This window comes from Montipora capricornis, chromosome 10 (assembly GCF_036669925.1).
Source record: "Montipora capricornis isolate CH-2021 chromosome 10, ASM3666992v2, whole genome shotgun sequence".
Classification (NCBI taxonomy): domain Eukaryota; kingdom Metazoa; phylum Cnidaria; class Anthozoa; order Scleractinia; family Acroporidae; genus Montipora; species Montipora capricornis.
This window is the reverse complement of record NC_090892.1, coordinates 68,942,825-68,960,403: the sequence shown is the minus strand read 5'-3', so window position 1 is coordinate 68,960,403 and position 17,579 is coordinate 68,942,825. Positions and strand designations below refer to the sequence as shown.

Below are 17,579 nucleotides of genomic sequence, written 5' to 3'. Positions count from 1 at the left end.
GTCTCAAGTCGTTTTAAACATTCTGCATCTTGTAGAAGACCTGGATAGGGTGATGGCTAAATATAAAGCGACATTTCCTATTGGTGCCAAATCTAAAGCATCCAAATCAAGAAAAAAGAAGGAACAGAAGAAAAAAAGGGAGAAGAAGAGGATTGCTGCCTCAGAAAGCCGTAGGACCCGAACCTGTATAATTTTTCGGTCTTTGGGAGATGAACCCATTGATGACAACTATGAAACAGAAGTATGTGGCATTCCTCAGCTAGAAACTGTAGACCTAGAAACCCTCTCGCTGTTTAAATCAAGAACAGACCTGGCATATCTGCGGGACCTCTTAAATGCCAAATGTTTTATTGACAAAGCTCACAACGTGGTTTCAATCTATCATATGTTGACATTCTAAATAAGTTAAAGCATGTGTTTATGTTGATGCAATATTTAGACATTATGGATAGTCAAAGGCGTGGCATCTGTCTATTTGCAAAATGTTTATTTATTCATTATCGAATTTGTGATATTTAATTAAGACTCCCCTCAACTTACTTGAGAAATCTAATGTAGAGCCCCCCCTCCTTTCCATTATTTTAACTTAAGGCCCCCCCTCTGGTTTTAGGGCCCCCCTCCTGATAATTATTGCACAGTCCCTAAGGCAGTGGCGCGTGCCATTAGGGGATATTGCTTATTGATGCAGCCCTAAACGCACTCTTAGTGTCCGATACATTTAATCTCCCGCTGCATGTTCCCGACACCGACAAACAACGAGAGGCTGAACAGGATGAGGAAGAGCGCACGCTTCATGCAGATCTAGAGGCAGCCAAAGTGCTGTACGAGAAACTTATTGACAAGCCGGGAATCAGGGACGAAGCGTGCACATCAGAGGTACTGATCCAAATCGGGAACAAACTGAAAGGAAAGCAACAATCCTTGTTAACTGATAGTCGCACAGCGGCACTTTGGCTCGAATACATGAAAATGGTGGATATTCTACGCTTTTTCATTGAAGCTGAACGCACAGGAAATTGGTTGCTTCACCTACAAGCAACGTACGAAATGCTACCATAATTTGCAGCCGCCGGACATAATCTCTACACTAATTCTGCGTACATCTACTGTCAGCAAATGCAAGATCTTGAGAAGACTAACCCAGACGTTTACAGGAAATTTGTAGATGGCTTTCATGTTGCACGGGGAAGTGATCGGTTCTGGGGCGGTCTTTCGACTCATTTAATGATTGAGCAAGACCACTGGCGGGCTTACAAGAGGGAAGGGGATGTTGAAAATTCAGCGGCTTGTGTGGCTTATGTCAATGCCTATCTGTGCTGACGTTAACAATTCTATGCAGACTTTGACAGACGTTAATTATGTCACAAGTGATCAATACACAGACACAACCAAAGCAAGAAAAAAGAGATCACGCAAGGGCAACAGCACGAAGACACTACCAAAGCAAGAAAAGAGAGAGATTTCAAGGGCACCAACACCCTTATCGACTACTTTGCTCAAAGAAACCCATTCAGCACAAAGTCGTCAGCTTTACGTGACATTGCGACCGGAGTGGTAGCAGAAAGCCGCATCAATTGTGACAAATCTAGAGAAGTGGGAGGGAGAGTAGTAAAATCCCTGAAAGGAAAGAACGTGATTGAACATACTTTTCGTAAAAAGGATCAAGTTGTTACTTTTGCAAGCAAAGCAGCAGTGAAACTGAACATCGACGAGGTGCAAGTTGATGCACAATTAATGTTCCAGAGACTCAGCGTCGTCGCCACAACAGGACGATATGAAAATCCTGCGCAATTTTTTGAGTACGAGATGTATAGCTACCCGACATCACTGTTTGATGAATCCTTTCTCCCTCGCACAGCAAATAAGACCGTACTGGCAGATGCAATCTGGTCAATGACAAAAGATAGACGGAAGTAAATATCAGTGAAAGTGCGCGCTACGTCCTGGACGGCGGAGCATTGCTACACCAAGTTATCTGGCCAGGTGGCGTATCGTTTGACATAATTTGTTTGCTGTATGCCCAATAAATTCAGCGCAGATATCCCCGCGCCACCATTGTTTTTGATGGTTATAAAGATGGACCTTCCACTAAAGACTGTACTCACATGAGAAGGCATGAATGCTGCCCAGTGGTTTTGTTCGAACCCAGCATTGTCAATCTGTTAGCAGAAACACTAGAGCGCAAAGGTTATTCTACTATTCATGCAACTAATATTGATGTACTCATTGTTAACACTGCAGTCTCTAAGGCTATACCTCTTCCTACTGTGCTGATCGGTGACGACACTGACTGACTTGTTCTACTGCTGCATTACGCAGAAAAAGACGCCAGCGACCTGTTTTTCCGACTTGAGCCACACCAACGAGACAAAACTAGAAGAACATGGAACATTAAGAAAGCTAATATAGCTCTTGGACCTGACGTCTGTTCTAGTATTTTGTTCGTCCACGCGATTTTAAGTTGTGACACAACGTCCAGGGTTCATGGAATTGGAAAAGGAATTGCACTCAAGAAGGTTAAATCGAACGCCCAGTTCCGTGAACTTTATAGCGTCTTCAATCGCGAGAATGCTTTGAAAGATGAAGTAGTTGCTGCTGGAAAGAAAGCTCTTCTTCAGCTATACAATGCTGGTTTTTCTGAGATCTTTGATTCATTGCGCTGTTCCAGATTTTGTCAGAGAGTTGCCTCAGGATAAGCAAGCTTACAGTCTGAAAATCTACCCCCGACAAGTTAAGCAGCTAGCTTTCACAGCCAAAGAGTCTATCTGCAAGTAAAAGAATGGCGGGGAAACACACTACAGCCACAAAACTGGGGCTGGAAGCTGTGTGACGGCACTTTCATGCCCATTCGCATAGATCGTCCACCGGCACACGAACTGCTGTTGGAAATCATTAGATGCAATTGCAAAACGGATTGCAATACACAGCGATTTTCGTGCAAGAAGAATGGGCTTGAATGCTCATCTGCCTGTGGAGTTTGCAAAGGTGAAAGCTGTCTGAACTCGAGTGTGCCAGATTTCGATGAGGGATTAAATGACAACAATGAAGCAGAGTAACCGCTCATTCAAGACAAGCTATTAGATGCACAATACATTATGAAGTACTCAACTCTGATGTAAACTATTGTAATATTGAGTTTAGAAATTGGGAACAAAATGAACAAGAAGTCAGAAAGCAATTCCAAGCATTCGTAATTCCGTTGCGACAAATCCCCATGATTAAATAAAGATGCTTTGGTGTTAGGTTGTGGTATGAGTAACCTTCTCGGGATTGGGTTTCTTGTAAGGTGGCCTGCATTAACTGTAAACGTTCTAATAGGACCAGGAGGGAGGCTTAGTTAATTTTGGGTCTCATACAAGGGGTGGGGGGGATAGTTAGAGAGGGAGGGTTATTAAAATCGCCTTTCAAAAATTACACTCTTTTTAAAAAATAAGATCGATTAAGATTTTTGAAGAACTCTTAGGGACATTTCGAATTTTATTGTTCGGGCTCCCTGTCCTAGAATGGTGAATTGTTTACGCCTCATAAAATTTTCAATAAATTCTCATTTATTTGAACAATGATTAGCAGTTGGTACCAAAAACGGACATTTTAAGAAATCCAAGATGGCAGCTCCAAGATGGCAGCCACTTGGTACTTTTCTATAACCCTGTGACGACATTTATTGTTACCATGGAAATATACACCAACCAAACATTAAACAAGACAAATGTTGAAAGTTTGATTAAATTATATTAAACACTTCCAGAGTTACGGGAAAAAAGTACTTTTTCTCGACTTGAGTTTCCTGTGGTGAGATCGACCAAATTTTCAACTATCTTAACCTTTTGACGTTGAAAAATCAAATAATTTGCCTCGCCTAAAGACTCCGGAACTTATTTGATTTCAGATAAAACGCGCTTGAATTTATTCCTTATTTTCACTCGTCACCATTTGATTCTCCATGCTTATTCCTTGAGTCAACCCTAGCCCGAGCAAATTTATTTTTAAGGAACTATTTTTTTCCCGCAAAAAGTACCATATTTCCCTTGACGCTGAGATAGCTCTGTTCTGATTGGCGTTTACAACAATAACAGTGGCAGTTTCGTCTAGCTAACGTAGACCTCTTCAGGGAGTTTTACCTTGGCAATAAAACATTGTTTTTCACGCCTTGCCCTAATATTTCACAGCTGCGCCTGTTCCCTTCCGAAAATCCGGTTAAACCTTCATTAATGTTGGTGGCTGTCATTTTTGCCATCAGATATGGCTTAACTACAGGCGTTTAATGTATTATTGTAAAACTCCCTGAAGAAGTCTATGCTAGCTACACGAAACGCGTAGCAGAATAAACAAGTTTTACAGATACAGTTCGCAGAGTGCTGCTCACTAGTTTAGTTTTATAAAATTGTCTAAGTAAACACTAGAAGAGGCCACATGGCGAACGAAACTGGTAATAGTCGCTCAGGTCTTAGACGGCGTCGTTCTTCACACTCGTTGGACCCAGAGCCAAATCCAGTACGTAGTTCTTCCAACCTTGACTCCACCATCTAAACTGTTCAAAGAAAGGCAGTTCGTATGCGAGTTGATCCCTAAAAAGGCTATTCCAGTCTCCCTGGCAGAATTAAACTGCTAGAGAACCACGCAGGTCACGGCACCATCCCATAATACAATAATACAAGCTAAAGGTCTAAACGTAGAGGAACTTCAAGAGAAATTTGACGACATTGTAATAATAATGATAATGTTTGATAATGATAATGTTTATTAAAATACTTGATTGGCAATTTACAATAGTAAAAATTGAAATTGAAAAACTCAAGTTTACAATAGATGATCGTAAAGCAAACAGACGCTTACTTGCTTTAGCGCACACTGCCTCTACATGAGTCGACCACTTGAGGTCAGACGACAGGTGGACCCCAAGGAGTCCGAAACGCTGAAGTGAAATTGCTGGAAGCTACAATTGAAAATCTCCGCTCCGAAGTTAAAGATCATCAGAAGGAAATCCGCGTCGCTTCTGCAAATATTGATGGCACGATTGCCCGATGGAAGGCGAACTCCTGAAAAATGAACTTTCGGAAACCAAAGCGAACAGGCTCGTCGAGGCCGCCATCACATTTGAAGAGAAAACTGGACGCTCCGTGAGCGTAAACTGGGTTACCTGTGATACGTGTTACACAAAAACAGAAGGCACTGAGTTGGGGGGTATTGAGGTGCAGCGTTCCAGTACTTCTTTTTTAAGTGGGGGTGAGGGGGGGGGGGGGGGGTTGATGTAAACCATTTGAGGGGTCACCCAGACGTAATGCCAGCAATGGCCCTTTGGCTGACGCGTTCACACGTTAAATTATTTTGTAATGTCGTGTCCCGTTTTGAGGTTTTTTTTGTTTTTAAGCTTTGGTAATAAATTCAGTTCGAAGATAACAAAACACGCTCTTGAGTGAAACTCGCTCGTTTCTTCTCTAAAGGGAGTATGTCACTCAAAATGATATAATTCCATGATTTGGGGTGCAGGAATGGCGCAGTGATGAGAGCACTCGCCTCCCACCAATGTGGCTCGAATTCGATTCCCAGACTCGGCGTCATATTTGGGTTGAGTTTGTTTCAGTTTACAGTGCCCCCAATTACTGCTCCAGCGCTAGAACGACTAGAAACTTAATAAGTTGCTTCTTTTTTTCCTAAAATGCCTAAGAAGTAGAATGAAAAATTGCAATAACCACTTAAAACTGTTGAACAAAATGAAAAAAAAAACACTGCAAAAGGAAAGAGAAGCATGGATGGACATAAATGTACAAGATTGAAACGGATTACATTTGGACAATCTTGAAAAAAGTCGGACCGACGTTTTTTAAAATTATGACAAATCGCCTCGATAAAGGTCGTTTTTTACGGTGAAGCACTTTTATTTCGCGGGTTTCATGTTTGTGGATTTTACGGATGCACTTGATCCGCAAAAATGAGTTCCCGCAGAAAAAAACACCAGCAAAATTAAAAACCGTAAAAACCTACTCCCGTCAATATAACTAAAAATGGCTTTTAATCCACATACAGTAGGGTAAAAAAGATCGGCTATTTTGATATTTGCATTGAGAAAAGGCAATTGGAGCTTGCTACAAACAAAACGAAACGATAATAGGTTAATACAATACTTTTCCAGTCTCTGAGGCATAAGAAACGAACTCAAATCAGTCAATCAAAAGGTCAAGTTAACCATTTTATAAGGCCTTCACGATGCCACATTTTTTCCACGTTCTCGATGATTGAAGGGTAATTTACCAAAAACTAATTGAAGTTAAAAATAGTCTTGCTTCTTGAAAAGAACACCGCAAAAATGATTTCCCATCGGAACTTTCAGTTCGCATTCATACCGCAAAAATTTGTTCCCCGCCAATCCGCAAAATAAAAGTCCCGCAAAATTTTCATGCTACACGGCAACAGTAAAAGGCAAGCCAAAAGACAGGTGAAGATGAAAAAAAAAATAACATAGTTTTTGTATAAAACTCTGAATTTTGAATTCTCAGCGAAAGATTAATGACAATCGATCGTAAAAACACTAAAATTCCTGGAGAATCAATGTAAATAATTATAATCAAAATAAAGAAGCAAAATTAAGTCTACAGTCTGGGCAGCGGCATTTTGTGACCCATGAGCAAGTGTTCGATGTGTAAATTGTTTATCAAAAATAGTGGTATAATGCTTTTTAAACAGCCGCTTGAAACTACTCAAAGAAGTACATAAGCGCAGCTCGACTGCTAATGCATTCCATGAAGGCACAACGCGGTTAAAAAAATGAATTGGCAAAGGTCTCAGTTTTGCACAAAGGTAAAGTGTATATAGGCCCCTTGTCAGACCGCCTTGTGAGCCTCATCGGATGGAGCTCATTGGCAAAGTCGGAAGGATCAAGCACGTGAAATCCCCGTCTGCATTTGAACAGAAAAGTAATATCTAACATTTCTCACCTCAAGGAAAGAGGGAAGAGACTACAGGAGACAAGTCTGCCGTTGTAGTTCATGTCAGAACATACGATGAACCTAGTGGCCCTACGCTGAACTCCTTCAATTTTTATCAAGTTCTTCTCTTGAAAGGCAGAGCAGACAGGGACCCCAACTTCCAACTTGCAACGTACCGTTGAAACATAAAGTAGCTTTTATCTTGCATGGGAGCTATGAAACTTCAAACATGAAGCTCAGCACCGCCAAAGGTCAGGGCTCTGCCAGAAGGAAGGCCTTGAACCGACCCCAAGCTGCGTCATAAAACGGCCGAGGAAAAGATTCAGAATAAGATAGACAAGTGTTCTGTGCACGTAAAATGGTTGTCCAAGATGGCTAAAGGACCCCTTTACGACTTGCTTCCACGGAATTCGGAAATTCATTTTACTTCTCTCAAGCTTACTTAGCGGCAATCTAGGGTTCTGGGCCTGAGCCTAAAGTTTAGACCTTTGCTTCAACCTCCAAGTGAAGCTCAGTTCGACCCACAAATTCAAGATTTCTGTCGAAGAGTTCGCCTTCAAGATAAGTTTGTCAACTGTCTAGAAGACAAAGATTTCAACCCTAGATTATACGTCCCAGCACGCTGGAATCCACCACGAGAAAATCCAGATCTTGGAGACAAACTCTTTACATTACGCAAAGAACTACAAAATAGCATTGTGACTGACAAACCATGTTGGTGGAGCAACCTCACAATGCAAGAACGAGACGTACTTAGCGAGCTGGATTCTAATCCTCACATAAGATTTTTGCCTACCGACAAAAATCTCGGGACATCTCTTCTTTCCATGGATTGGGTTCAAGCTGAGACACTAAAGCATTTACATTATGAGCTGTCGTATCGTAAAGTCGCGCAACAGGACTGGCACGCTAATCGTCTTAAGGTTTTAAACACTCATGAAAAGCTTATGTCTATTTACAACAGGAGGCAGTGTGGTCCAGTGGTTGGGGAGGTTGCCTCACATCCGGAGATTCCGGGTTCAAGACCCGCTCTGACCACTCGTTGAATGTGTTCATGGTAGTCCCTGGTTCAACTTCCCAGCTGCACTTGTAAATAGCTAACTGGTTTTCCTCCGGCTATTTGGGTTTTTTAACAGTTGTTGTTGTGTTCCGTCGTTTCGTTAATTGTGTTTCATTGGCCCTGAAAAGCTCCTATGGGGAACGGTCAATTAAGTATGTGTTGTCATGTATCTCCTCTAACGTAGCTCGCTTTTTGCGTAGTTTCGATCATTCATGTCTATTCGGCTAAGTTTTGTTCACCTGTCACTGTAAACCCCCACCTCGGGGAAACATGGAGCATGGGTGGGGCTTTGTGGGGTCTTTGACTCTTTGTCTTGCCCAAGGGGGTGGGGGATTAATTCATTTTTTGCGTTGCCTTCCCAGAGAGGTGGGGCATTAGTACATTTTGGCCTTTTCTTTTCCCTATGGGGTGGGGGATTAGTAAATTTTAGTCCTTTGCCTTGTCCAAGAAGGAGTAACGACACATTAACAACCCGGTTGGAAAGGAGTCAGAATATGCACAGTAGGAAGTAGCAAGGATTGACAGGCCTACACAACTCCTGAACGTTTGAGACTTTTGTAGCGTATTTTCGGCCTTTGACCTCTTTAAAGCTTTGTTCTTACGAGCATGTCTTTTAGGGATTTTCCCCTTTGAAAAGATATGAGTGGTGGCTCTTTGAGCATTTGCCGTAGAGAAGGCTGGTTTTTTATCAAGTGCCAATTTTTTGAGAAAAAATATGTGAAGTGTGTTTTTATATCCATAATGGATTGATTTTGAAAGCGTTTGCCTTTGTATACAACAGTGTCTAGAAATGTGGCTTAAGTGTTTAAGATCTCAGCCGTAAATTTGATGGTAGGGTGGTGTGAGGTTGTTTGTGTTATGAACTTGTCTACATCCGGTTTGCTGACGTCCCGCAACGAAAAAATGTCGTCAATGTATCGTTTCCAAATCATTGGCTTCGTGATGCTTTTGCTAAGAATCTGTGTCTCAAGATCGGCCATAAAGATATTTGCAAAGGCAACGGCCATTTTATTACCAATAGCGGTGCCGTGAATTTGTAGATAGTTCTTTCCGTTGAACTGGGAATAATTCTCTTTGAGTATGAGTCTTATCATTTCTTTGATATAGTTTGGGGGATTGGAGGGCTACTTTTGCGAACGTTTTCGTATGCTTTGCATACTGTAGTGATTCCCTCTTCCTGTGGTATATTTGTATATAGACGTGCGACGTCCATTGATACAAGGAAAGTTCGTTTTCCTATCTTCGTCCCTTCAATGAAATTGATGAAATCTGTAGAGTCGTTAAGTCATTTGTAGTGTGCATTTCCTGCCGGAATAGTTGAAGACATAATGGACTGCTTTGTCTCCTTTTATGGTGATGTGTCCTGAATGAAGCTAGAAAATTTGGCACTTGTTCCATGTGAAAATGTGTTGACCAAACGTTGAAGTATTCAAAAATAAATGTCAATCACACTTCTGAAAGTAATACTGCGGGTTCAGACAAGGAGTTTTTTTGTCCCCTTAATGTGGGGGATTATCCTCATTTTTGTAGGGATTAGACCCAAAAATATGTCCCTTGTGTGTAGGACATTATTCTTGGTTTCGCTTTGTGGCTAATGCCCCATGTTTCTCCGGGGTAGGGGGGAAGGGGGGGTTTACAGTGACAGGTGCATTACGTTATCCCTAAGATCCATAGATCCCTACTGCAGGGAGGCCTATTGCTGCTATCCATTCATTTATCACTAGGCCTATAAGATTAAGTATTTTTCTTGACGAGCTTACTAAGCCTAAAATACGTATGCCAACTGTGAGCTGATTCAATTGCTGGATAATTTTGTTTTGCCCAATAAGGATTGTTTCCTTGTCACACTGGATGTTGCATTGCTTTTTCCCAGTGTTGACACAAAGAAGGCGCTTATAGCCCTTGGCCTGCTTCTTCGCGAAGTAGGGGCTCCTGAGACCCCACTATCAGAGGAAAGTCGAAACAGACGTTGAAGTCACTTAGGATTGAAGTGGGGACCCCTTGCTTCGAAAGCCGCGCACTAGCCAACTGAGCTACGCCTGCAAATGTGGGTTTTTGAGGAGAGGGGAGAACTGGCGTACCCAGGGGAAAAACCTCTCGGAGCAGAGCAGAGAACCAATAAAGTCAACCCACATATGGCGTAGAATCCGGGAATCGATCCTGGCTCTCGCCACTGGGCCAGCCCTGCTCTCCCCTAGTCCGGATATTTTTCATAAAGAGTTCTTTATTATCCTTGTTGCTTCAAAACGCCAGACGTACCGTTTTAAATCATCACTCCGCGTATTCTTATTCCGGAATACGGTCAATCGAACGCACCCTTATGTACCATAACGAGAAGGATATTGTCGAGCACTATTCGCAATATTTCACTTTATACAAGCGTTTCATCGATCACATTTTTGCAATCTGGTGTGGACTCAAGGATACCCTGTTAGAATTCCTTAGTGCTCTCAGTAACAAAAATGATTGTATTAAGCTTACTTATTGTGTCAGCGTTGGACCTATTTCTCTTTAGAGATGCGTCGGATGTACTGCAATTTTCTACTTTTCCGAAGCCCCTTAACAAATACCTGTACATACCCTTCGACTCGTTTCACCTTTCTAGCAATAAGAAAGCCTTTATTAAATAAAGGTGAATTAATGAGGTATGCTAGAAACAGTTCTTCCCACCAGTTTTTCTCTAAGACTAGGGAGGAGTTCTGGAAGCGGCTACGTGTAAGAGGGTATCCATTTAGATTTTTGCTGCCACTGTTTCGCCTAAGTCACGGCGGGATTTTGTCTTTAAGACTACCTCTAATTGCAGTCACGCACGTATTAAGAATGTAATCAAAAGAGATAATTATGCCAGAATTAGATTGCACCGTTTGTTACAAGACTACTGTAACATTAGCTAATATTTGTAAGTACGTTTTTTGGGGCCACTGCTTTAGATAAAGCCATGGCCCCAAAACATTGTTTCTCACGCCCTGCCCTAATATTTCACAGCTGCGCCCGTTCCCTTTCCAAATCCGGTCAAACCTTAATTAATTGTGGTTGGTGGCCGTCATTTTTGCCATCAGATATAAATAAATACAGACATTTAATGTATTATTGTAGAACCCCCTGAAGAAGTCTATGCTAGCTACACGAAACGCGCCGGAGAATAAACAAGTTTTAGAGATACAGTTCGCGGAGTGCTGCTCATTAGTTTAGTTTTTTAATTTTTTTTAAAAATTTAAAACTTTTTAAAAATAATTTAATATTTTGAAGTTTTTTAAAATTAAAAAAAAAAAGAAAACAAAATTAGAATTGAGGCGTTCTATAAATAAATCTTGTCGGGAAAGGGTTCACTCGATCTCAGCCCAAGTATGGGACATAGAGGCTCCCCTTGATGATCTGCTGCGGAAACACATTTTGTCAAGGCTATATTCAAGCTGGTATTAGAGGCTTTTTTCTCGAAGCATGTGAGCGCCATAGTCTTTTCTATCTGAAGCCAACTGGTGAAGGAACAACGTGTCAATAACATACATATCATCCACGTGTTCAGTTACGTACTCACAAAAACTGACCTGCACCTAGTTGGCTTGATAGCTCAATGAATGATTTGCCAGTAATCGGAAACCTAGGCTATGCGCAAAGTATTCTGGGAGCTCCAGGAGGCAAACAATGTAAGATGTAAGACAGAAAGTTTGTCAAAAGCAGCAGTGTTGGACAAAGAATAACACATTTTCGCCGTGATTCTTTTAAACACGGAGGTGACTAATGTTTGTGCGTGAAAATTGTAAGTTTTTGTGTGATTACCGCGATAAAATCTATCGATTAACACTCTTTCCGACTGGAGTAAGGTTGACTGTGAAATCTACAATCGTGGACAAAAGTGTTGGGAAGGTAGCGTCACTTTTCAGATAGCCCCCCTCCACCTCATCAATGTTGGATTTTGCACCAAACAAAATGGGGACTTTTCTTCCAACTTTCTATATGAGGGAGGGGGCCCACAAGAGCATGCTCTTTCCCAAATAATACAGCCAATAGTTAGAAGAATCGAATTAGGTGTGAGGTGAAGTGATGCGCGCAAATTTCCCAACAACTTTTGACCAGGATTGACCAGAAGTACAAACGTAAGTACAAATTTAAGGGGGATTGACTCAAGCTTTTTAAATTGTAATTACGCGTGTCGACTTTGTCTCTTTTAGTTATAGCGAGTTAGAACATTGACATGGCAGCTTATACCCAGGTTTTGAAACCGCTACTTTACTCTTCCATCGAGTTCAGAAAGAGAAACTGTGGACAACTTTAGTTGTGCAACGTTGCTCAAGAGACCTGCTTGTACATTTTCAACTTTAAAAAAATGGTTCACTTTTAAACCCATCATGGACACTAATTTTTCGTCTTCTATGGTGACAAAGAGGAGATGTGAATGTCCATTTGTTTGATGTGTTATTATAGTTATGCACCAGCAGAACATACCTTAGTACTTATTGTAATCAGGATTTATAGCTCTGCACACGGATTCAGCACACGTAATGACAACTGGAAAGGCTTTATTGAGTCAATCTCCTCAAACTTATACCTAAGTCTATACTATTTCGAGACAATACATTTTTTTAATTGCACCGCGCACCGGTGGCTCAGTTGGTTAAGGGAGGTCGTGAGTTCGACTCCGGCCGTACCAACACTCAGGGTCTTAAAATAACTGAGAAGAAAGTGCTGCCTTTGTAATTACATCCGGAAATGGTTAAGACTTTTAAGTCTTCTCGGATAAGGACAATAAACCGTAGGCCCCGTCTCATAACCCTTCACTGTTCACAACTCAGTGGGACGTAAAAGACCCAACTCACTATTCGTAAAGAGTAGGGCATGGAGCTCCCGGTGTTGTGGTCAGGCCTCATTTCGTTCATTCATGTGCTGGTGAGATCGCTAATGGACTGATTGCGGCTGCTAGCGGCGCCTGTATATGCTGATGTCCGATCTCACTCATAGATTACTTGCTGGTAAAGCGCATTTGAATATGCCAATAGAAAATGCGCTATATAAATTCATTACCATTACCATTACGAAAACTTACTTTTTTCAATCACAAACATTAGCTACCTCCATGGCTCACAAATTCACGGCAAAATGCATTATTCTTTGTCGGATATCACCGCTTTTGACGAAAACCAATCTTTTTGTCGTACATTTCTCTTTAGAGACCTGCAATGTTTGCCCTTTGGCGATCCCAGAATCATTTGCGCATAACGTAGATCTCCGATTACTGGCAATCATTCATTGGTAGAGCACAGCACCGGTATCGCAATGGTCATGGGTTTGAATTCCGTTCAACCTTGAATTTTTCAGGCTTTTCATTACTGCTACAGTAGTGTTCAAAACTGCGATGACCTCCGCACATTTGGCACTAATCCATTATATGTCATATTTCCAAGTACTTTTACTGTAATATTCTTCTTATTATTTTTTCTTTTTCTATATTGTGTGAATAGTTCATTATAAAAATGAATGAATGAATCTCAAAACTTAATTTGTTTTATTCCCGCAATTTAAGAACGGACGTAGATGTCACGGCAAAAACAAAACCTCCCTGCTCAAACGAAAATCCCCACAGCACGAGAAAAGTCCTCAAGGCGCAAACAAAAACCTCACAGCACAAACGAAAACTGCACCGGACCGTGAAAAATCATCACGGCAGAAGTGTTACCCCTACACATGTGGCCGTTTTTCAGTCACTCAAAAATATGTCGGATGGCGACCTTGATTTGGGAGAAGAAGACGAGGATAACGAAGAAAGCCTTATTCGGTATAGGCGCGGAACCAGGATTTTGAAATGGGGGGTGAATTTTTGTAATCATGTATTGAACCAAAGCCTGGACGAGGTGTTTGAGGTCTGTGCAAGAAGGGGGGACTCAGAAAAAGGGGGGGTGAAAATTCACCCATTTCTCCTCCCCTGGATCCGCGCCTGCAGTATTATTGTTTTAGTGACTTTGAGATTATGAGTAGTTTTGATCCAGGCATGTACATGTACATGGAAAATTCCATGGATTTACCAGTGGCATGGTAAAATTACAAGAATGTAAATGTTTTCATCTAGCCTTGTACATGGATATTTCCAAGGATTTGCAAGTGGCATGGTAAAATTATAAGATAACAGGTAATTTTTTATCTAGTTCTGTAAATGAGAATTTACATGGATTTACCAGTGACGTCATAAAACTACAAGATTACAATTTAAAGTTTTGGTCCAGCCTGGTACATGAAAATGTCCATGAACTTGGTAAAAGCAAAGATATAGTAAGTAGCTTTGACGCGGCCATGTACGTGGAAATTTCCATGTATTTACCAGTGGCATGGTAAAATTGCAAGATTATTAATAGTTTTATTCTAGTCATGTACATGGAAATTTCCATGCATTTACTAGTGATATACCTGTAGTACGATTGCAAGGTTATAAGGAGGTTTGATCCAACCTGGAAATTCCATGTTTCATTTACAATAATGGCATGGTGAAATTACAAGAATATAAGTGGTTTTGTTCCAGTCTTATATATGGAAATTTCCATTGTCCATTTACAATAATGGCATGGTGAGATTACAAGAATATTAATGATTCTGTTCCAGCCCTATACATGGAAATTTCCATGGACTTACTATTGACTTACCTGTAGTAAGATTGTAAGACTATAAGTAGGTTAAATCCAATCTTGTACATGGAAATTTCCATGGATTTACAATAGGCTAGTTTCGAATTGTGCAGCAACAAAAGAACAGTGTCGAGGTTCAGGGGAATAATTAGCATATTGTATTGTTCAAAACAAAGGAAAATGCAAATTATTCCCCTGAACCTCGACTCTGTTCTTTTTTGCTGCACAATTCGAAACTAGCTTATTGGCGTGGTAAGATTACAAGATTATATATAGATGGTTTTTTTCCAGCCTTATACACGGAAATTTCATGTAATTTTCCATGTTCCGATCCATTTACAATTATATTATAATGGCATGGTGAATTTACAAAAATATCAGTAGTTTTGTTCCAGTCTTATTTATACATGGAAATTTCCGTGGATTTACTATTGGCATTGTGAAATTACAAGAATATTAATGATTTTGTTCCAGCCCTATACATGGAAATTTCCATGGACTTACTAGTGATATACCTGTAGTAAGATTGTAAGATTATAAGTCTAGGTTTAATCCAACCTTGTACATAGAAATTTCCATGGATTTACAATTGGCATGGTAAAATTACAAAAATATAAATTGCTTTGTTCCAGCCTTGTACATGGAAGTTTCTATAGATTAACCAGTGACTTGATAAAATTACAGAAATAATAAGTTTTGATCTAGCCTTGTACATGGAAATTTCCATGGATTTACAACTGGCGTGGTAAAATTACATGAATATAAGTGGTTTTGTGCCAGCCTTATACATGGAAATTTCCATGTTCCATTTACAATAATGGCATGGTGAAATTACAAGAATATAAGTGCTTTTGTTCCAGTCTTATACATGGAAATCTCCATTGATTAACAATTGGTGTGGTGAGATTACAAGAATATTAATGATTTTGTTCCAGCCCTATACATAGAAATTTCCATGGACTTACTAGTGATATACATGCACCTGTAGTAAGAATGTAAGATTATAAGTAGCTTTAATTTAACCTTGTACATGGAAATTTCCATGGATTTACAATTGGCATGGTAAGATTACAAATAAGTAGTTTTGTTCCAGCCTTGTACGCAGACGTTTCCATGGATTTACAATTGGCATGGTACAAGTACAAGAATATAAATGTTTTGTGCCAGCCTTATACATGGAAATTTCCATGGATTTACAAATTGGCGTTGTGAAATTACACAAATAGAGATGGTTTCGGTCCAGCCTTATACATGGAAATTTCCGTGGATTTACCAGTGACTTGGTAAAATTACAGAAATAATAAGTAGTTTTTATCCACCCATGCATATAGAAATTTCCATGGACTTACCATGCACTTTTGATTCACGAAAGATTTGTTGTAAAGCTCCATTTTCAGTGAGTTATTCAACGATGAAGTAGTGGTCAGCATAAAATAAATTACATTATTTCTGTCTTACGTGAGAACTTTCTTGGACAATATTACAAAGCGTATTGCAAATAGCCAGAAAATTTGGAAGTGGCAACGAAACGTTTCTTAGATTGCTTTTTTTGCCAAATTTTCTGTACTTCAGAAAATCTCAAGTTAAAAAACTACGTGTTAAAGAAATAACTTTGCTTCTCAGGAAATCAAAAGTCATAAGAGTCAAATGAGCCTATGCACCTTGAAACAACAAATCAAAAGCTTCGGTCTTAGAAGACAACGACCGGAGTACAACATCGATGAGGTGAGGGCATCTATTCATACTATTGTCAACGGTTATGGATCCCTGCATGGATTCAGGTAGGTATTGCACATGCACACTGCAGCTCAGAGGCACTAGAATACCGCGCGTAGTTGTGCAGGAACTTTTACGAGAAATGGATCCGGATTGTAGGGAATTAAAAACGGGGCAACTTTTATCACAACCCTGGTCCAAATTACTTATGGAAATTTGAAGGCTACGATAAACTGATCCATGCATGGCTGTATTGATGGTTAGAGTAGGAAGATTATGTGGTCATATGCAACGCACTCTACTGAATAACCAGCCTAACAATGTGGCAGCGTATTTTCTCCATGCTGTTGAGGAGTATGGTGATTGTCCGGTTGATCTGGTTACTGATTTGGGTACGGAAATAGAGGATATTACATGGCCGCGCGGAGATACGAGAATTTCTCTTCGAGTGTTTAAAAATACTGACTGAGGTTTCCACTCCCAAACCTAAATGTAAGGCCTGCTCTGATTGGCTGTTGGCTACTATCTAAATCAGCAAGCGTTCGCATTCAATTACTTCTATTTACCTTACGACCACAACAATTTAGGGAGATCGAGTATTTACAATTGAATGTAAAACTGACAATCAAAAGGAATATAAACTTGTAAGACATCATTAAAAACTGCTCTCCTTATTACATTGCGTGACCTCTGCAAGAGTTGTTGTTACCTACTAAAGGTACTTTGAATACTTATAGTTAGCAATTTTTTTTGCCTTAACTTGTCAACAACCAGAAATGTGCAACTCGTAGGTTTTGCAGTTGCTTTCGATATTTTGTAAGGTTACAGGGTTTGCTTAATTAATTGGTAGTTTTAGATCAACATATTAACTTGAAAATATTCGGTGTGTAGACAGGCATGTTAAAAATTTTAGTAAAAAGGAATTAAAAAGTTGACACTGGCTAAAAATATGTTGTTCCGGACGTTTCGGCTACTACTCTTGCCTTCTTCAGCAAAGATAAAAATGCTAATGTCTAACGGCGTCCTACTTGATATATGTACACAATGCGTGATACAACTAAATTACTAAACAATTATTTTTTCCTCTATTTCGCCCTTCCTCTCTGAAACCATTTTTTTTAATTGTTGACTCCGGCACCGCGCTTGATAGCGAATGTAGTATTAACGCGACTTACAAACTGAATGTTTCAAAGGGAAATATGTTAATTGGAATTCTATTTCCATACCTCTGGTCTAATAAAACGTAACTTTTGTTTGTAAACG

At 40.2% G+C, this 17,579-nt stretch overlaps 1 protein-coding gene across 1 annotated transcript in view; it reads left to right on the top strand.

Annotated features, from left to right (window-relative positions):
- The window catches only part of LOC138022243 (ankyrin-2-like), a 53,376-nt gene extending 36,126 nt beyond the window's left edge, over positions 1-17,250 (top strand). Inside the window, exon 7 of the mRNA XM_068869318.1 lies at positions 13,508-17,250. Coding sequence (XP_068725419.1) covers positions 13,508-13,717 — 210 coding nt within the window. The 3' untranslated portion in view covers positions 13,718-17,250. The remainder of the gene's footprint in view (positions 1-13,507) is intronic.
- The last annotated feature ends 329 nt before the right edge of the window (positions 17,251-17,579 follow it).